A 19,749-nucleotide genomic window follows, 5' to 3' on the forward strand; every position below is an offset into this window, starting at 1 on the left:
CAGATACTTATATTAACTTGCTTACCTGCACCCCTCCCACCCCACCACAGTGCTATCACCCACTATACATCATTCGTGATTACAACCTTTACATTCGTCCAAATCTTGCTAAGAATCTGTCACAATGGCCAAAAAATCGAAGAACTCCATTCCGAACCCACCTCGAAGTATTTCTGACGACTCCAGCAACGACGATGGAGCTCCCGTTTACACACCACCCGAAACTGAGTCTAATGATAGTCTATCGACCTCAGCTCATCTTCCGGACCCAAACCATCTCCACGATGTAATTATAGGACTTCAAAATGTCAATCTTGCGCAAGATAAAGCTGATCAGCTGGAGCAAGAGGTAGACAAGGATATCTCTACGCATAAAAAGAAGCAGGGTAGAAGTCGAAACCGTTCTTCAAGCAAGAAATCGGTTTCCGCAGATATCGTGGTCAGCAATGTCACCGATTCCCTCCAGAACCTTGAAGTTTCCGACAAAGATCTAAACAATTTGGAGTCAGAGAAGATCAACCTGAAAGCTGCAAAGAACAGAAGGGAGAAGGAGAGGAAGAAGAGACGCAAGGCTCGACTAGCTGAGGAGGAAGAGCAAACCCGGGGTGAAATATCCAACTACAAATGGTTCAAAGACGCGGGATGGAAAGACATGAAAGATTTCATGATAGGTCATGGATTTGAATGGGGTGATCTTGACGATTATGCTGCGGCAAGTGAGTTGATCAAGAGACTCAAAGAGGATCAAGGTTCCGAGGAACATGCCGAACCAGAGCCACCAAAGAAAGAAGTAATCAAGGATGCTTCTGTCAAGGCAAAGATTGCAAAGACCAAGAAGAAGACTGTAGTCGGCTTGTGGGAAGATTACTTTGGAAATGAAACAGAGCTTGCAAATTGGCAAAGACTTTGTGTCGATGTTGGCTTGGAAGAGATACCTACAAGTATTACTAAGTGTCGCAAGGTAAATAATACACATTCCCCCATGGTCTCGTTATGATGCTAATATCTATATTTCTATAGGCTCTAGGAAAAGTCTGGGTTAACATCTTCGATTTCCTCGACGCCAAAGCTGAAGGTAAACCAGTTAAGAGATACCCGAGCGAACGTAAACTTGCTACATATACACTGAACACTGGCAAAATTTACCCAAAGAGCAAAGCTAAGGAAGGCGGTCCCGCTAGAGTTCTATTGGCGCACATTTTCGGACGCTAGGAACAGATTTAATGAGGTTCTCGAGGCGTCATTTTCTGACATGTTACGCAAGGATGATTTTATGAGCAAACGGATGACATATTTGGGAATTTGACTTTATGGTTGGGATATCAGGATTTGGGATAGTATGGATGGTCAGGATGATTATAGCGTATTGGCAAGGGATTTGTATCGCGTTCATCAGATTGCCTTTGCACGGGACAGTAATAGCCTGGAGTGTGGATAGCTGCATATACAACGCATATACAAGCATTTTTGCACATTCTTCTGATGTTCTCGTTTGTTTTTACCTTTTCTACTTTGACATCTCTTTTCTTTTTCTCTTTCTCCCTTGTTCTGAATGCTCTCTATCATTTCCTTCTCTTCGTAAAACTTTCTACCTGCACCCTTCCACTCTTTTCTCATTCTGCATTGCTGCATCATTACATACTCTAACTCCCGGCGATCGTTTGCACTCCTATCAAAGATACAATCATGCACAAAGATACAACCAAAAATTCCCAACCATCCTATTCATCCCACATTCTATGCTTTGAATTTCTCACCACCCTAACATAAATATCCAACAATCAACATCCACTTTAACTCATCAATCCTCATCCCTCCCCACACCAAAACAACCTCTCTCCCCTACCCACCGCGTGTGCTCGCATCATACCAGCTCCCCCCCCCCCCCGAACCTCCCCGGAAACCCCAAAATGCCACCCTGTCGCCCCAATATCGCCGGCGACTTTGATAGATATTTCGGAAACGTGAGCGATCTACGAAATTGGCAGCAATTGTGCGCGGATGTGAGAATTCCTCAAGCGTGGAATTTGGGGAGTATTAATGCTTGTAGAAAGGTGGGTCTGAGGAGTGTTGATCTCGTGGTTTGGGAAGAGGAGAGATGGGTTGGGATTGGGAATTTGTGGTCTGGAGACTGGAGATTGGAGACTCGTGGTTCTTTTATGATGATTATTATCTACTATATATCTTACTTCTTCATTTTTCATCCACGCATCCTCGTCATCTATCTTGCCTCTCGCATTTCCCGTTACTAATACACATATCTATCCCTTCTAGGCGCTCTCCAAAGTCCACGTCAATATCTGTCAACTGTTGGAATCCTTTCAGACTGGTGTTCCCGTGCGCCTTTTCTCAACTAGGGATGAGCTTCTTGCGTATACGATCAAGAAACATAAGTTTTATCCATTGAGTGAGGCGAAGAAAGGGGGGCCGGTTAGGGGATTGCTTTTTAAGAGGGGATAGAGGGGGGATGGAGGTATGGGATGAAGATGAGAGGAGAGGAGAAATTGTTGGGAAGAGTAGGGACAAATTGCATGAAATGGATAACAGAGGGCAATTGAAAGATTTGTGGATGTTCGAAGAACTTACTTTTGTAAATTCCAGATCTTGAAAAGGTAGGATAATGACTGACCTCAACGTTGGAAAAAACTGGATCAAGCTCGACTTACATAGTTTTGCGAATTCTTCACTCTCAACCAAAGACAACGGGGGGTTTTTTAATATGTCAAATCCGACACTATAATCATTCATTACATCTATACCACTAACTTCTAATTTCCCACAACCTGATCTTTCCAGCTTCATTACCAACCGCCAAAACATCACTTCCACTACCAAATGCCACGGACGAAATTCTTCCTAATGGTGTATTCGATGTTGGCCAGTTCTTATATACTGTACAACTAGGTAGATGTACCAATCTCAAAGCATCTTTCTTCCACCTACTACTAAAAACCAACAATTGTCCATCAGGACTAATTTGCAAATGACTTGTAGGTGTAGTTAATTGCAAAAGTCGTCTATTTGGCTCAGGTCTCTCGGGTATGTTTATATCGTTTCCTGAGATGAAATTCTTGCGATCGTAAATATTTACCACACCACTTTGAGATCCAATCACTACCCAACGATCTCCACCAAGTTGTTTGGGTCCATTTGGTCCACCGAGTGTGAGGACAGTAGCACCAATGGAACCATCATCATTCCAACGAGCGACAAAAGATCCAGTTTCCATACTCCATTCTCCTACTTCTCCACCCTTTCCTACAACAGTCAATCCTTCTCCAGTTTTCCACCAGGCGAAATCAGCAACTCCATTTTTGCCTTCAATTCTTGCTGATGCTATCCATTGTGTTGTATTTGCATCAAGAATATTTATGAGACCACCTCCCTTCTTCGATGAACCAATCAGTCCCATATATCGGCCACAAGGACTGAGCTTGAATCTTTCCATAGTCTTTTGATCATCCTTATGACCATAAATTCGCGTAACCTTGTTGATCTCTCCAGAAGGAAGATCCCAGATGTGGAAAAAACGGCGTCGACCAGCGAAAATGATTTTATCTCCGGAAGGGTGAAGGAATGCGGATGTAGCAATAGGTGTCTTCCTAACGTGAACGCTAGTCAGTTGTGGATGTGGATGTGGATGAGCTGTAGGCGCATATTGGTGTAGATATAGAGTTGATGCTGGACCTGAAGAAAGTATGACTGGGTATTCTGGATGGAAGGAAAGAGAAGTGACGGCTGATGGTTGAGTTTTGGGTATATCCCTCGTTCTTTGAATATCGAGAACTTCTGGTCTGAGTTTCGATCTTTTTGAGGTTGCGGGTGCTTCTTTTGTGAGAGCTCCGGCATCTTGAAGAAGTCTTGCGAGAGGTAATGTAGAAAGGTCGGAATCATCAACGTCCATATCATTCGAAGACAATGAAGAGTCGGAGGCTGCAGATGACCTGCGACGTCGTTTTGTCGGCCTAGAAGATTGCGCCCACTCTGGAACAGGATTGAGACGCTCAAATTGCATTCGTAGTCGCCGTGTGTACTCTCTTCCACTAACTACATCTTCTCCTTCATTGACTCTAAGTTTTCGTAATCGAGAATTTCCAGCCAGAGATACATTCAATCGATCATCGTCGCTATCTTCCCAAGCTAGCGCATCTCCTCCTTCTTCGTCTTCAGGTTGTGGACGTGGTATTAATGCATCTTGAGGCACTGTGGATGGTCCGGAGTCTAGAAAAAATAGCTATAAAAAAGTTAGTGATGATTATCTATATTTAAGCGGCGGAGTTATACATCTGCATCGTCAACTCCCTCAATTCCAATATCCTCTTGTTCTTCTTCTTGATCTTTTTCTTCTTCTTCATCTGCCGATTCGAAATCCATATCTTGACCCAATTGAGCCGTGAATCCTGCACCATCTCCCAAAACAAGTCTGTCTAACTCTTCTTCATCGGAATCCTTATCCATCATGTCAACACTCTCATTGTCACTGGCACTCTCCTCATTTTCTTGAAGAATTGTTCGCGCATCTTTTTTTGGTTTTGCGCTACCATTGGCAGACTTTTTTGATCGTAAGGGAGGCATTGTGGGTGATTGTATAGTTTATTCAAGTATATTCCGTTTTCTCATCAACTTTTTTCTGTCTGATAGAGAATAAATTTGCAGGGATATTGTACAGGGATCAAAAACAGTATGGGAAACGTGACTGCTTCTAGTATTTTATTGGGTGTGCATTTAAGAACGCGCGGTCGGTCACACGTTGCGTACAAGGTGTGTTTTTGGTAAGAAAAGCGAACATTTTATACTCTCCATATGAATAACTACTAGGTACAATACACCACTTGAAATACATGCTCTTTTCAATATTGATATCAAATCGAACAATCAAGATTTTCAACTGAAATGTCGTAAAAACCCCTTGGAGCTTTTCGACGATCAGTTGTTTGAGAGAACATTGGTTCTATTTTTCACCAGTTATGTATATGAACCATCCGCTATATTCGCACTTTGTAGATGTCATGCTCCATTTCCTACAAATCTGCATCCCCTATTTAAGCCTTCTTGCTCGATATTTGTTTTATTCTCTTCTGTATTTGTAACAATACAATAGTATTTAATCTATCACCATGAGCACCACACGAGACATGGCGAGCGTCTGTATCGTTGGTAGTTTTTGCAGGATTATACATATTTTCATAAGACATCAATGAACACAGAGATGGCGAATGTGAGAACGGAAATATAGTGGTATTTCTGCTCGACGTCAACCAGGGACGATCACCTGTTCTAATTTCAGTCCCATGAGGGCATACTAGATGATAATGGAAATACAGATGAGAAGATTAGTCTAGGATGGCGTAATAGAATCTATGGAAGTAAGTTGGGCTTGAAAACAATGCGGTACTGGAGCGTAACCCCTTTGCAAGGGCAGACTATAAGATAGAGAGCTCTTCAATCCTGGAAGAAGTGCGCATTATCTAATATCGTGACGAGCTTCTGTAGCCAATTTCAGAAGCTATCTTTGGTCTGAAAGGAAAGCTAGCCATGTAAGTGGTTTTCAGGCTTGATCCAGTGGTCTTTTTCTAAACGAACTTCTATTATTTGATCGATTGGATGACCTATTTAAGAATATGAAAAGAGCTACTTTAGCAATTTCCAAATTTCCTCGTGATTGATTCATCTTCATCTTTAAACATTCTCCCACCTAGTTTTTTCAATACTAGCACAAGCCTTGCGATATTCAAATGACAAAAAAATCAAGCTCTCCTGAATAACAACACGATAAGTTCGCTTCAATTTAGCACTATTCGAAGAAGTCTTTGTTCGCTTTCCGGATCCGTCATTCAGAATCATGTTAACCATAACATGAAAGGAGAAAGTTCTTGTCGCTTGTTCACCCACAGCTGTCCTTTATCCCCTTTGAACGCCGAAATATTTTAATCCATTGTACAGCAAGCTCCAAAACCCATCTCGAGTTCCCATCTCTAATTTTTTCCTGTTGGAACCTTGACATCCAGAAAACTTCACAGAGATTCTCATTCTGATCTCATGAAACTCTAACCATATCCATATTCAAAGCCAGTATATACTTACATACTTCGATCCTCTAGCAGCCATGGCCGGCATTTTGACTAGCGAAGAAAGGGCCGAACGAGCCGCAGCTCGACAATATCTTGAGCGACCATGGCGCAACCTCGACTTCTGCGTCTACCGCTTCGTTCCCCCAACCGATAAACGTGGACTTCCCTACCCAGAAATAACAATAAATGGTCAAGCTCGAGGACTCGCTGCCGATAAAGTCTGGGTCGGAGATTTCGCTCCTCATTGGGGAGAATTTCTTCTCGATCTAGGCGAACCGGTTTATGATATTCAAAATCATCAACCCTTAGTAACACGACTCGAAGGATTCGGACTCGATCAAGGACGTGTCAAATATAGAAATCTACAACAATTACCCTTTCCCTGGGGAATCGATGGCTCGCTGCCCGTTCAAATATGGGCCAATGAACAATTTCGGGATAATCATCGCTTACCATTCAATCCAAGAGGAATGAGTCGTCTAGATCTCCAATGGGAAGCCCGACGACGCGGTCTTCCCACCAAAGGAAAACGCTCCGAAATAATTCAACGAATCAACCGTCTCGAATTAAAAAAAGGAATCCAAGCCCCTGACTTCTATCAACGCGAAGCGCAGCTGCGTCTCGATTCCGTCCAACTCCCTCTCTTTCGCGTTCTCGAACCCCAGGAACCAGTAAAATCGACACCCCAAACTCCCTTAAAACAACCTCCTTTCGACACGGGCGAAATCGTGCTCGTCTACGGTCACTTCACCGGCGACGAGACCGTTTGTCTCGTGCGCGACTACGAAGGAAATCGCGGACGCATCAGTATTGATTTTCTCGAAGAAATCCAAATGCCGTTCGGACTCAAGTTGAACCGACGCGAATTAGTCGAGGTGCTTGAGAGATTGGGCTGGGCGGATGAAGTGGACAAGACGCCTGAGCCGGAGGAGGGCACCGATGAGTGGAAGGCATTGGCGGCGAAGAGACGTGTGGAAATGGAAAAGGCGGGGGCGACGCAAATGTGGCAGGATTATGATACGAGGTGGAAGGAGGGGATGAAGAGAAAGAAGAGGGCTGAGGATGCGAAGAAGGCGGAGAGAGAAGCGAAGAAGGCAAAATTGGCAGCTGCGGCGAAAGCAGCGGGGGCGAAGTGACGGATTTGACTTTATGGGGTTTGGGGATTGGGGGTTAGGTTGGATAGCAGTTGGTTTTTTGTGGTAGAATGGACTAGCTTGTTTATCTCCTGTTTATTGTATGTATTCAAAAATGTATGATGATATATCACATTTGCATTTGAAAATAGGCCAAGAATACGAATCGCTATTTATTTGGTATCAATGTTATATTTAATTTTTTTTATCCCATACCACTCACTCCCAGCAAATATCTCGCTTCCATCGGGACGTCCAAAATTCCCCTTCCTCTCGATATTTTTTCATGATGCACGGAGTTTCCAACGCCTAAACTCCTCATATGCGAGGGCAATTATGTATCCTTTTCGACACAATCACAGGGCATCTCCTTATCATATCACTCCCTAACCATACCCCTAGCCCTTGTCCTCTCATCCACCGTCAAAACCCAAACCATCTCTACTTCCTCTTCACCCAAACCATCACCTTCAACATTAACCGCCTCCCATTCTTCCTCATCCATATTGACAACCATAGCAACCTGCAGTACCCTTGCAAAAACATCTCTCAAGCCATACTTTCCTCCTCTCGCAATTACTCCCACAATCCCCCCATAATCTCTTTCCATCCTAGTTGCTCCCAATGCATTCATTTTCCCGCTATAATTCCAAACTCTTCTTTCTAGAACTCTTGCTAGATATTGAGCGGTTTGCTCTAGGAGGGTATTGAATGGTGTCGTGGACATGATTCTCTGAATAGGTTTCATGAGAGCATCCCAGTGATGTTCGAAACGACGAGATACCATGTCCTGTAGTATTTCTTGAGGATCATCATCAGTATCGTTTTGGCGGGCTATTTCAGCGAGATCTTCTGATGTAAGGGAATAATCTACGTCGCGGAAAGTTTCGCTTAAAACAGGACGAAGCCGTGGTTTAATGACATTATTGAACATTACTTGAAGACCTTCGCTGACCAACTCATTTGTCTTTGAAGAAAATGTCGCATTAAGACTTGTAAGAGAATTGGAAACGAAAGTGGCATCATGACCATAGGGGAACGTGTCTTTTAAAGCTGGAGCAGGTGGTGCACCTTTAGCTTGAGATGCGCTGTTTGTTTCGGAAGATTGGAGATGACTCGACACAATTCTGGAAATATAGTCATTTGATACAACAAGACTGTTGATCAGGACGATAAAGGCGATAATTCTATCTTCCGGTGGAAATCCGCCTTGGACGAGTGGTTTTGGGTAAGATTCGTCTCGCATTTTGCGTTGAACCATTCCTACAAAATCGGTTCCCAAAACTCTGCTTATTGCTGGAATAACGGATTCGATTACACCACGTTGTGATGTTGAAATGGATCGTTTAAGTACTGCATTGACGATATACATAACATCATCAACAGCAGAGATTATGTATGGAGCAGTTCCATCTATAGAATTTGATAGATTGAGAGATAATCCTGTAGGAGATTCATCCAATTGAAATGCTTTCTCAACAGATCGTCGAAAGAAAAATGTAGTCATAACATTGAATGGATCCTTCAGACGATTTGAAATTTTTCGACTAAGAGCTGATTTGTCTATTAACTCTGGCATGACTAGAGGATCATCTGAGCTAGCTTCTGGATCCTGTGATGTATTAGAAATGGCTTGCAGAAGGGCTGGTATTGATGTTGGACTTACCCTGCACTTGCCGCTCAAGAATCGAGTATATAATGACCAACGACCTAACATCACAGCCATCTCATTCAAAAGACCATCTACTTCTTTCATATCCACACCCTCATCTTCACTTGCTCTCCCATTAGCAGCCGCTCCAACTGCAGGTGAGCCCGTCCTCGAAATTCCAGTTGGTCTTTGATTCGGTAGAAAGCTTTGCACCAAGAAAGAAAACGGATAACTTCTCACATCTGTCAATCTCCTATCGACATTTTTCTCGTCTCCCCATGTGTCCAAAACAATCCCGCCTTGCACGTCTGCCTCAGCCTGTAATCTCTCTATCACTCTAACCATCTTCCCGGCCCCATAGTGTCTTTCCACCAACCCTCCATGTCCCTCCACGATCTGCGCAATGTGTTCAAACAACCTCGTCAACGCCTGCGCGTAGAAGAATCCCTCTTTACCTCTCTCCCCTTTCGTCCCCTCCTTTAAATTCTTTCTCGCCGTTCCTGCTACTCCTTGACAGACATATCTTCCATAAACATCCAGCCCAACCTCCTCCCTCCCAATCAATGGGAACAATTTAAAGAACCTCGTAACTCTCACTCCATCTCCTTCCTCAGCCGCCTTCTCAAACTCTCTCAAAAACAATCCGCACAAGCTTTTCTTTGCTTCCTCAATCGTCACACCTGGCGCATCCGGTACTTCAACACTTGGAACCGTCCTTGCCGCAAAATTGCCCTCAACAATATGTGCCGGGATCTTTGATGCTCTCGCAATGTATCCCGCTGCAGCTTCCCAATCTTGCGGGGCCCCCATACTACCCACCACACCATTTACACATGCTTTCAATTCCGCGACTTGTTCTACAACGGCCAATGTTTCCTCTACTCGTTTCTTCTCCAAATCCAATTCCTTTACCTTCGAGCTCAATTTCTCGGCCGTGCCGGCGGCATTATCTAGCATTCCATTTGAAATCGCCCTGGTATTTATAACATTTGTGCCAAGATGCGCGCGTAAGAGATCGAGTCGGCCGAGATCGCGGGAGAGGGAGGCTTGAGAAGAGATGAGGGATTGGAGACTAGTAGTGATCGCTGCATCGCGGGTATGGAGGTTTGAGAGGATGTTTTGGATAGAGGCTAGGGAGGAGGCATTGCGAATGGATGATTGAGCTGATTCTGGAGACGGTGTTGTGGGTAGAGGTGTGAGACTGCCATTTGGGAGGCCGGGTGGAGGCATTGGGTGGGTTGAGGCATGGGTAGCTCTTCTTTGGGGAAGCTGGGTTGAGGTCGGGTGCATCTTTAGGTGTCATCTTTATGGGTGTGGGGTAAGCGAGAATTTATATTGACGATTTGATCAATAATTTGTCCCCTCACTTTAATCGTTTCCAAAGTTAATTCTTATGTGTGATTGATGAAATCATTGTGAATTCTCCTTACTTTTATTTACTACAATGTATACGCTTGGGAATCTATGCAATACTAAATCTATGTATACAATAGGCATTAAAAGCCATATTTCATTTATACGACTTGACTATACCCACTACCAAGCCTTCTCCTACTCCTTGATTTCCACCATTTTCTTGCTTCATCCGCCCAGAATACAGAACTTGTTAGGATAACCAAGCCAACCAAATCTGTAAGTGCCAGAGCTTCTGTTTGAAATACTTCCTGAAGCCAGGGGAAGTATATGACTAGTATTTGTCCACCAAGACTCAACGATACTGCCCAATTGAAAAGCTTGTTTGAAAATAACCCGACCTCACCTCTGAGGACAGACTTTGATTCTGAACGACAGTTCAACGCATTAAACATATCGAAAAGAACGAAGCAGGTAAATGTCATGGTTGTATCTCTCTTACTGACTTTGCCATCTGAAAGCATTTCGTGAGTATAAACTGCCATGGTACCTAACATGATAATGGTAGCGGACGTAAGGACTCGAGTGATCAATGCTCTTGTAAGTACAGGAGCATTTCTCTTCCGGGGTGGTCGATTCATAACATCTGGATCCACTGGCTCCACGCCTAATGATTGAGCTGGGGGTCCATCCATGATAATATCTAGAGAACTGTTAGTACAAATATGTGATACAACCCAAAATTAACTTACTAATCCAAAGGATCTGCATCGCATTTAAGGGATTCTTGAATCCCAAACACGTGCAGACTAGAACCAAGCTGAGTGCCGCAGCACTTGTGCTAAGTTGAAATGTAAGGAAATTTTGGATATTACTGAAAATCCCTTTGCCCTCTTCAATTGCTTTGAGAATGGTTGAAAAATCGTCATCAGTCAAGATCATATCTGCAGCTTCTTTGGCAACATCTGTTCCTTGCAAACCCATAGATATGCCAATGTCAGCCTTCTTGAGGGCAGGTGCATCATTGACACCATCACCCGTCATTGCGACAATATCACCACGAGCTTGTAGTGCTCTGATAATTTTCATCTTATGATCTGGACTGGTTCTGGCGAAAACGGAAGTATTGGCTATGGCGGCTTGTAACTCTTCATCGGTCATCTCATCTATCTCATCACCTCGTAAGACTGGTCTAACTTCTACAGAGTTTACTGAATGCGCACGTGGTGCTGCAATAGGCATACCGAGCTTCTTTGCAATAGCGAGGGCAGTTGTTTCAGCATCTCCAGTGATCATGATCACTTTAACACCGCCCCGCATGAGTCGCCGAATCGATTTCGAAACACCTGTTCGTGGAGGATCACTCATGCCAACTAATCCAGCAAATGTGAGACCATTGTAGACGTCTTCGCTGTGAGACACATGGTGGTCTAATTTCGAGACTGGTGTTACACTTCGGCTAGTTGGAGCCAATGATTTGGCTTGCCTGGCAACTGGGCCACTAGCAAAACCAAGAACTCTAAGTCCTTCAGAAGCAAGCTTTTCGGCAGCTTGTAAAGCTTGTTGTCTCTTTGCAGCATCCAACTGAACTTCACGACCGTCTTTTGTAAGGTATGTATCACACCTTTCCAAAACTCGCTCGATAGCTCCTTTAATATAAGCATGTTCTTTTGGACTCGATGTACCTTCCGGGCCCAGATCTCCAATGGTAACACCCATCCATTTTCTTTCAGAACTGAATGGGGTTTCCCCAATACGATGACCTAAGCCTTCACGGACGTCGTGCTCTCTGAATCGATCGAGCATATCAAGCATCGCAACATCAGTCGGTTGACCGACCCATCTGCTTTTCAAGACTTGACCTGAAGCACGACCCTGAGTAGAGGATAAAATAGCGACTGACGATGCTGATGGAGCATGAAGATGAGTAAGACGTGCGTTATTAGCTATATTTCCGATGCGAAGAATACGAAGAGCCACAGTATCAGCTTTAGACTCTACTGTCTCATCATCCGAATCAACATCCAATGGAGCTTCGGCATCAGAATACCACATTTTAACAGTAGTCATATGATTCATGGTAAGAGTACCTGGAGAATAATCAGTATTCCGAACAAGATATATGATTTATTAAGCATACCTGTTTTATCACTGCACACAACATTGACCGATCCTAGAGTTTCCACACTTGGCATTCTTCGCACTATAGCATTGTGTCGTGCCATTCGATGTACGCCAAGAGCCAGGGTGACTGTAACAATAATTGGTAAACCTTCAGGGATAGCTGCAACAGCTAAGGATATCGAAATTGTGAATATATCCAACCATGCTTTTCCTTGTAACCATCCAACTAAAGAGATTACCGCAATAATGACGAAAGAAGCTTGACTTAAGTGGTTTCCTAAATCGTCCATTGAAAGCTGTAGGGGAGTTCTGGGACTCTCCGTTTCCGATACACTTGCAGCAATTGTTCCAAAATGAGTGCTTCCACCTGTTGCATAGACAATTCCTTGTCCATGTCCAGATCTTACAAGTGTTCCCATGAAAGCAATATTAGTCGTGCTGTTTAATCTGATATCTGCACCTACAGCTCCACTGGCAGGAGAGGCATAATCGGAGGATGTGGGTGGTTCTAGTGAGCTAGATCCGGGTCTAAAATCGATATGTCTAGCTTCCGCAGTGATTCGGACAGGCTCATTTTCTCCAGTTAAATTGGATTCATCAATTGTCAAATCTGAAGCTTTTGTGACACGGATATCGGCAGGTATACGATCTCCAGTAGTAAATAAAACGAGATCTCCAGGAACCAATTTCGATGCCATCATTTTTTGTGATACAGATTCTGCCATACTAGAATCCGCGTCAGATCCAGAGTCTGCCATCAATGCTTCTGTCTCTGGGACATCTCGGGCGCTAGGGGGCCATGCAGGTGTTCTAGGGGTTGTAGTTCTCATTTCTCCTCGTATTATGTGCGCATGATTGGGGACCAGGTGGTTTAATGCCTCAATCGATTTTTCAGAACGATACTCTTGTACGAATCCTACTGTGACCACAATTGTAACTGCAACGGCAATACTGATCGCATCATCTTTGTTTCCAGCTATTACTGACATAACAGCTGAACCCAATAACAACAGAATCAACGTTTCCTTGAATTGCTTCACAAATCGAAGCCATAATGGTTCGGGAGGTTCGTGGGGAAGTTCATTCGGTCCTTGATCGTGTAATCTAGCAAGAGCTTCTGCGGGTGTCAAACCTGACGTGAGTGAGGTCTGTAATCGTTCTGCGGTTTCTGCGGGTGTGAGACCGGAAAATTCATCTGCTATTGACTGTTGCGCATTAGTCGTATTAGTCGGGATCCTTTCTGGTTCAGCTGAAATTGGGCGTTCACTAACTTTGGCCATCGCTGAGGACGATCGAGTATGTCTGCTCTTTGAATTGGCTCTATCCCTTGACCTTGGTCTCGAAGATGGCTCTGAAATTGGCTCTCTACCATTCGCGGATGGAAGGTTGACCATGGGCAATAAAGATCCCGAAGGACTGCCAGATCTTGCAGGGCGCGGCCACGACATAGCTTCAATTCCAACTATTCAGAAAGCCCTTTTAACGTCTGCGAAAGTAACGAGCAGCAGTATATGCTGTCGTTATGCTTAATGCCTATCACTGAGGCATGCGAGTTTGGCCGAAACGAAAGAGGAAATGTGGTAAGTTAAGAATTTGAGTAAAGGCCACCCATTAAACAAAACAAGAGAGCTCCTCCCAACTCCAACATGCAAGAAATTGATCTCTGAAAGTAGTGTAATTGTATTTCTCAAAGAATTGGTTGATAGTCTTTTAGATTTTGATCCATAGTAATTATCGAATTACGTGTCGTCTCCCCGTAATAACTTTTCCTACCAGTTTCAAAAAGTAGAAGAGTATCCAGTATCAGGTATTATACCCAGTAGGCAATCAGCATCTGCAGTGAGCTGAGCACGGTCTAGGGTTTTTGGTATATCCTCCCCTGTAGTGAGGTCGCATGCCTGGGCGGGACTTTCTCCAAGGGGGTTTCTGGGCCTGGAATTGGAATCTAGAAGTCCTGGGAAGGGGGTTTAAAGTTTGAATAAGCACTACCTACTAGTACCTAGAGATATATACTCTGTAGGGGAAAAAGATGTAGAACCAAGAAGACCGTTGCTCCGTAAGAGAAACCACCAGTGAATTGTTATAAAATAAATATGCACCCGGTCGAGACTTTATCTTACATCAAATTGCCATACTTCATACCCAGTAGGTCAGGTCAGTATTGCCCAGCTCGCTTAGATAGATATTGCTACCGTACTGTTTTATTTATCAGACTTCACACCCGGTTCACATATCAGTTGGTTGAAGTTTTCCCTCTTTGTCCTTCTCTCTTGCTCGAACTGCATATGGTATTGAATAGATAAATACCTAGGTAGGTAAATATAGAAAGTTAGAAATGTCACGTGTAGATTACGGTTTTAGGCTCTAGACCCACTTGTTGACGAAGCTTTTAGCCATTAATAGCTTAGCGTTAAAAATCCAAAATGTATCCCAGCCTCTTGATTCTTCTTCAATCTTCATTGCGCAAACATTAACCTCCCCACCCACCTGTTCCCCCATCCTTTCTTAAGCTTTATCACCTGGTCGTCGTCGTCGCATCGCATTAAAGCACTACAATCAATTCTTTGCTACGATTGCTATATTGTTCTTTCGATACCTGTGGCTTCTTGCTACAATTTAATGCCGCGACGCGCTTAATTCACATCACATATTCATCGAGAGCTGTCAAAATCAATATCCTCGACGCGCCATCAAACGAACGAAAGAGTCGACGGCCAACAATAGGCAATATACACGCGTTTTCATTATTGAATCCACATAACAAAACTTACACTTCCTCGCGCGAGGGCGCTATACATTTCTTGCTATCACCATGTTTTATTCAGAGACTTTGTTGAGCAAGACAGGGCCTTTGGCTCGTGTCTGGCTTTCGGCAAATTTAGAGCGCAAGTTGTCAAAAAATCATATTCTACAAGCCAGCGTCAAGGATAGTGTTGAAGCTATCGTCACACCTAATCAAGCACCAATGGCTTTACGTCTAAGTGGTCAACTTTTGCTAGGAGTAGTCAGAATTTATAGTCGAAAAGCGCGTTATTTACTGGATGATTGTAATGAAGCTCTCATAAAAATTAAAATGGTACGTTTTAATATTCCAATAGCTTCAATGTAAATACTAACCATTCCAACCTAGGCCTTCCGTCTCTCCGGTAACAATGATATTCCCGCCGGACTACATATGCCTTCTCGAGATGCTCTCATGCTTCCCGATATGCTTACTGAAGGGGATAACCTCGAAATGCCACCGATGCCTGATGCATCATTCCTTTTTTCCCAATTGGACGAAGAATCGACATTGGGTCGCAAACGAAGAGGTGCTAGCCGTGATATAAACTTGCAGGACGAGTTCAACAATAGTCAATTCTTACAAAATAGTGTCGAAGATAACAACGCAGATGAGGATGAGCTTGCTTTAGAACCATTAGACGATGATCTTGATTTGGGTCTTGATTTTGGACTCGACGATATAAACCCTAAGGCGACTGGAGCTGATAGATCTGGAGCTGATATCAGTCTCGAATTCGGACGAGATGCACCAGCAGCAAGAGCTGTTGAAGATGACTTACTCAGCGAATTGGATATCCAACCACGAGCAAAGGATGTCTTTGATGATGGAGATCGTGAAAATTCAATCAACCTCGGATTTGGTAATGATGATGTTGGATTCCACATCGGTGATGATGATGGGGACATCGACATGCTTAACATTGGTGGAGAACCAGATATCTCTGCTCTTCCACGTGCTCCAGAACTTGAGCGTCTTCGCATTTCCGAATCGCCACTTTCCGATATCGACGAAACTATTGTTGCCGAAGTCGAAGCAAATCAGCAACAAAGAGAAGGATCTGGATTATTCGCACCAGAAGATGAGACAGAACAATCAATCTTCCGCCAACCGGCTCAACGTGCTAGAAAATTCAAACCTTTGATGCCTGATGATGATACTACCATTTCTAAGCATGCTATTCAAGAATTGCAGAAGAATCACGAGGCTATTTTACGTCCTCAGTCATTCCTTCCCCGTGATCCTCAACTTTTGGCATTAATGGAAATGCAAAAGAATGGTGGATTTGTTTCTAATATTATGGGTGAAGGAAGAAGTATGGGTTGGGCACCAGAGCTTCGTGGGATGCTTTCACTCGATGCTGTTCGTAGGACAGGAGACTTGAAGCGTAAGCGTGATGGTGGTGTTGCTGATGTGGATGGTGAGCAAGAACCAGGTGCCAACAAATCACCACGTTTGGATCTTGGAGAGGAAGAGGATCTTGGTGCCAATCTTGCTGGTGATGCTGGTTTAGGTCGGGACGACACGATGATTGCTGCTGATGGTACAATCATTGAAATGGGGGGTGATGATGAATTCAATATCAACATTGACGATGACGAACACAACGCTACTGCCGGCTTAAGAGACGCTCGCAGCGTAAGTCCAGGCAACCAATTCGACGAGACAACCGCACCTCTTGTACACCCTGCGGATAGCGGCCCCGTATCGCTCGGTACCACTCACGCTGTTCATCTTCTCCGTGAACGATTTGGCGATGAGGCAGCCAACAGCCCAGACAAGCGCAAGAAGGCCAGCGTACTTTTCCAGGACTTATTACCAGAAGGTACAACAAGCAAAGCCGATGCTACCAAGATGTTCTTTGAAGTTTTGGTACTCGCAACCAAGGATGCCGTTAAGGTTGAGCAACCAGAAAACTCTCTAGGGGGGCCAATCCGTGTTAGAGGCAAACGAGGTCTTTGGGGTGCTTGGGCTGAAAGAGAAGCTGGTGGTGAAATTGCTGAGGAGAATGCCCCCGGTCCCTCAGCTACTGCACCTTTGTTGGAAGCATCCAGAATGGTCTCTGTTTCTGCCTAAGAAAGAAAATATGTTGTTGTATGAGTACATTATTGCATTTAAGGAAAAAGGAAACGCTGGTCCAGCGATTGGCGTCAAGGTTATCTTTGTCGTAGGCACAACTCTTAGTTTATGAATCCGGCGTTTGAGAGTTGATATCCTGGGCGTTATACGAAAGCTTCAAGGCCCAGTCTGATTGATGATTGGGATTTGTTTGGGTACCATATGGGCGTGCAACTTGAGAGTTGTTATGATGAGTGATTGAGTAGGGTTCAAACGTATAAATTAAAATTTACAATGTTCATGATTACCTGTTCTGTGTTTAACGATATTCTTGTGATTGCGTCTTTGAGTGGTATTCTTTGCTTTTTTCTTTCAAAAAATGTTTAGTAAAGCTATTTGTAATATCAATCTTTTGTCCTGTTGACCAAATATACAATGCTGCCTTACTCGTTCATATTTAAGAAGTGTTCATGATTAAGAGTTAAGGGGATTGTGATGTCGAGGAGAGTATTGAAAAATGTTATTCTGTATGCCTAGATAGACTTGAACGGCCTAAATATTTGCTCTGCGATTCATAATGCTGATCGTCAATAGCTAGAGTGATACTTCCATCGCTCCATTAGAAGTGTACTCAAAAACCTGATTCAAATTCCACGACTTTAAACATAAATCCGACTCAATAGCATTGATATATCAACAACACCACAAGCCAAATTCTCATTCGTCAAAACTCAAGGATTAACCAACACCGTCGATCTAAATCAATTAGCCCATCAATTCCACCCGGGGGACAAATGAAGGAAGGAAAACCTACCCGCTTTCCTCCTCAAGCCGCTTTCCCTTCTCCTTCTCCTTCCCCTTCCCATCCTTTTCCTTCTCCTCATAAAACTCATCCACATCCACCACCTGTCTCCCATTCCAATTCGTCATAATGTCCTGTCCCTTTGTCCTCACTCTATTCTGATACCACCCCGGCATCGCTCTCAACCACGTGAGACTAACCCCAAACCCAGGATAAATCCCCTGCCCACTCTTCCCCTTCAAAATCTTCTTGACAATTTCCTCCGCCACCGTGTCCACCTCCAGCGTCGGAAGCAAAAACGTCGCATCATTTTTATATCCTTGAAACAGTGCCGTTTTCGTATACCCCTGGTTAATCACTATCGTTCTTACTTTCGGCGCGTTGTATTTGGTGAGGAGTTCAGCGGTTAGTCCTTCGTGGAAAGATAGCGCGGCGGCTTTGGATGAGGCATAGTCGGTCATGTTTGGGACGGGGAGATAGGCGGCGAGACTGGCGATTGTGACGACCATGCCGTGATTTTTGTCGATCATGGAGGGGAGAAATTCCTTGGTAGTGAAATAGTGCGAGAGCGTGTTGACGTCGAAGGTAAACCGGATATCTTTCTCGGTGGAGTCGAGGATGCTTTTTCCGCGCGCGACGCCCGCGTTGTTGATGAGGATGGTCGGATTACCGACTTCGGAGCGGATGCGAGATGCGGTTGTGGCGATGGTGGATGGGGAGGTGATATCGCATTTGTAGTAATGCACATTTGGTGCTTGGAGAGGTGTTAGTATTACCCAATTGAAGGTTCCGCAATATATAGGTAGGGTGACATACTCGTCTCGAAAGTCATAGGGATCACATCTAATACCACAACTGTGATGTCCTTCTCTGCTAAAAGCTTTACTACTTGACCACCGATCCCTCCCGCACCACCGGTGATCAACACAATTTCTTTCTTCCAATCATATACATCATCTACCCAATTATTCTGCACGCCTCTTTCCAAATAATTCGACACTAATCTGACAATCCCAAAATAGAAGAGTTTTCGAATTCGAGAAAAGGCCGTTTCATGAAGAATCGAAAGATCATTTCCCCGTTTAGTGTAACGAGCTAGAATGAGGAAGACCAATGTAAAAGCGGGATTTAATGCCGTTTTCTTGATGAGGCTACCAAGGGAATCGCTTCGGAAACCTATATGTTGTGTGAGCTTTGGTGCTACGAGTACAGGGAGTTTAAGCTTATACCTTCGCGTGGAAGCCATCCGTTATGCATTGGCATATTTCCCGTCTGTTGTGTAATATTATTGAGAGTTATGAGGATTTGTCGATGAGACGAATTGATAATGAAGTTTCAATGGGATGAAAGGGGAGAAAAGAGAATATCTTGACAGGAATGCTACTACCTTTGACTTGACTATGATATTCCAGATATCCGGCTTAGCATTTATCGAAGCACATGTTGGCCAATCAGAATAGGGAAAGTTTGCCAACCGAGGAAAGGATTTGAGTCTTGAATTGCGGGGAGCGGGGTCTAGCGCGTAGGTTTCCCCATGAGATGTGTAGGTATTATGGGCCTATGTGATAACACTTCGCAAGCTTCTCGTTCTTTGCTTTAATCCTGGATTTCACTATCGGCAAATTCTTCGGTTTTTCTTTCGACTCCAATCGAATGCCCCGAAGTCCTACCTAGCAACATAGAGAAAATAAAACTGTCTAGACATAGCACTTTGTGGGAGACCAAGTGACCTTTACTATGGGAGAATATAACCGAAGGACACTTGAAGCTGCGGG

General features: G+C 44.0%; 8 protein-coding genes across 8 annotated transcripts; 4 read left to right on the top strand and 4 right to left on the bottom strand.

Annotated features, from left to right (window-relative positions):
- Window positions 1-124: 124 nt before the first annotated feature.
- Window positions 125-1,212, top strand: EAE98_004369 (uncharacterized protein; the record flags this gene model as incomplete). Its single annotated transcript, XM_038951989.1, has 2 exons — window positions 125-961; window positions 1,021-1,212. The coding sequence occupies 2 exons, from the start codon at window positions 125-127 to the stop codon at window positions 1,210-1,212; spliced, it is 1,029 nt and encodes a 342-aa protein (XP_038811525.1).
- A 698-nt stretch (window positions 1,213-1,910) lies between these two features.
- EAE98_004370 (uncharacterized protein) lies at window positions 1,911-2,460 on the top strand (the record flags this gene model as incomplete). The annotated part of the gene is made up of 2 exons (XM_038951990.1): window positions 1,911-2,054; window positions 2,275-2,460. The coding sequence occupies 2 exons, from the start codon at window positions 1,911-1,913 to the stop codon at window positions 2,458-2,460; spliced, it is 330 nt and encodes a 109-aa protein (XP_038811526.1).
- A 301-nt stretch (window positions 2,461-2,761) lies between these two features.
- Window positions 2,762-4,575, bottom strand: EAE98_004371 (uncharacterized protein; the record flags this gene model as incomplete). The annotated part of the gene is made up of 2 exons (XM_038951991.1): window positions 2,762-4,234; window positions 4,285-4,575. The coding sequence occupies 2 exons, from the start codon at window positions 4,573-4,575 to the stop codon at window positions 2,762-2,764; spliced, it is 1,764 nt and encodes a 587-aa protein (XP_038811527.1).
- A 1,531-nt stretch (window positions 4,576-6,106) lies between these two features.
- On the top strand, window positions 6,107-7,207 carry EAE98_004372 (uncharacterized protein; the record flags this gene model as incomplete). The annotated part of the gene is made up of 1 exon (XM_038951992.1): window positions 6,107-7,207. One exon carries the CDS (start codon window positions 6,107-6,109, stop codon window positions 7,205-7,207), a length of 1,101 nt encoding a protein of 366 aa, XP_038811528.1.
- Window positions 7,208-7,583: 376 nt separating this feature from the next.
- EAE98_004373 (uncharacterized protein) lies at window positions 7,584-10,145 on the bottom strand (the record flags this gene model as incomplete). Its single annotated transcript, XM_038951993.1, has 2 exons — window positions 7,584-8,816; window positions 8,871-10,145. The coding sequence occupies 2 exons, from the start codon at window positions 10,143-10,145 to the stop codon at window positions 7,584-7,586; spliced, it is 2,508 nt and encodes an 835-aa protein (XP_038811529.1).
- Window positions 10,146-10,369: 224 nt separating this feature from the next.
- Window positions 10,370-13,780, bottom strand: EAE98_004374 (uncharacterized protein; the record flags this gene model as incomplete). The annotated part of the gene is made up of 4 exons (XM_038951994.1): window positions 10,370-10,911; window positions 10,961-12,298; window positions 12,349-13,537; window positions 13,604-13,780. 4 exons carry the CDS (start codon window positions 13,778-13,780, stop codon window positions 10,370-10,372), a joined length of 3,246 nt encoding a protein of 1,081 aa, XP_038811530.1.
- A 1,029-nt stretch (window positions 13,781-14,809) lies between these two features.
- Window positions 14,810-17,585, top strand: EAE98_004375 (uncharacterized protein). Its single transcript, XM_038951995.1, has 2 exons — window positions 14,810-15,408; window positions 15,463-17,585. The coding sequence occupies exons 1-2, from the start codon at window positions 15,145-15,147 to the stop codon at window positions 17,188-17,190; spliced, it is 1,992 nt and encodes a 663-aa protein (XP_038811531.1). The 5' UTR covers window positions 14,810-15,144; the 3' UTR covers window positions 17,191-17,585.
- Window positions 17,586-17,903: 318 nt separating this feature from the next.
- On the bottom strand, window positions 17,904-19,237 carry EAE98_004376 (uncharacterized protein; the record flags this gene model as incomplete). The annotated part of the gene is made up of 4 exons (XM_038951996.1): window positions 17,904-17,928; window positions 17,987-18,728; window positions 18,791-19,150; window positions 19,204-19,237. 4 exons carry the CDS (start codon window positions 19,235-19,237, stop codon window positions 17,904-17,906), a joined length of 1,161 nt encoding a protein of 386 aa, XP_038811532.1.
- Window positions 19,238-19,749: the final 512 nt, after the last annotated feature.

The sequence above is a fragment of the Botrytis deweyae genome (genome assembly GCF_014898535.1).
Source record: "Botrytis deweyae strain B1 chromosome Unknown BDEW_008, whole genome shotgun sequence".
Taxonomy (NCBI): domain Eukaryota; kingdom Fungi; phylum Ascomycota; class Leotiomycetes; order Helotiales; family Sclerotiniaceae; genus Botrytis; species Botrytis deweyae.

Bases quoted from the DNA above. Each gene is read 5' to 3' on its own strand.
- EAE98_004375 (XM_038951995.1), top strand. From the start codon at position 15,145: ATGTTTTATTCAGAGACTTTGTTGAGCAAGACAGGGCCTTTGGCTCGT. The intron at 15,409-15,462 runs GTACGTTTTAAT...ATTCCAACCTAG, and splicing joins CTCTCATAAAAATTAAAATG to GCCTTCCGTCTCTCCGGTAA.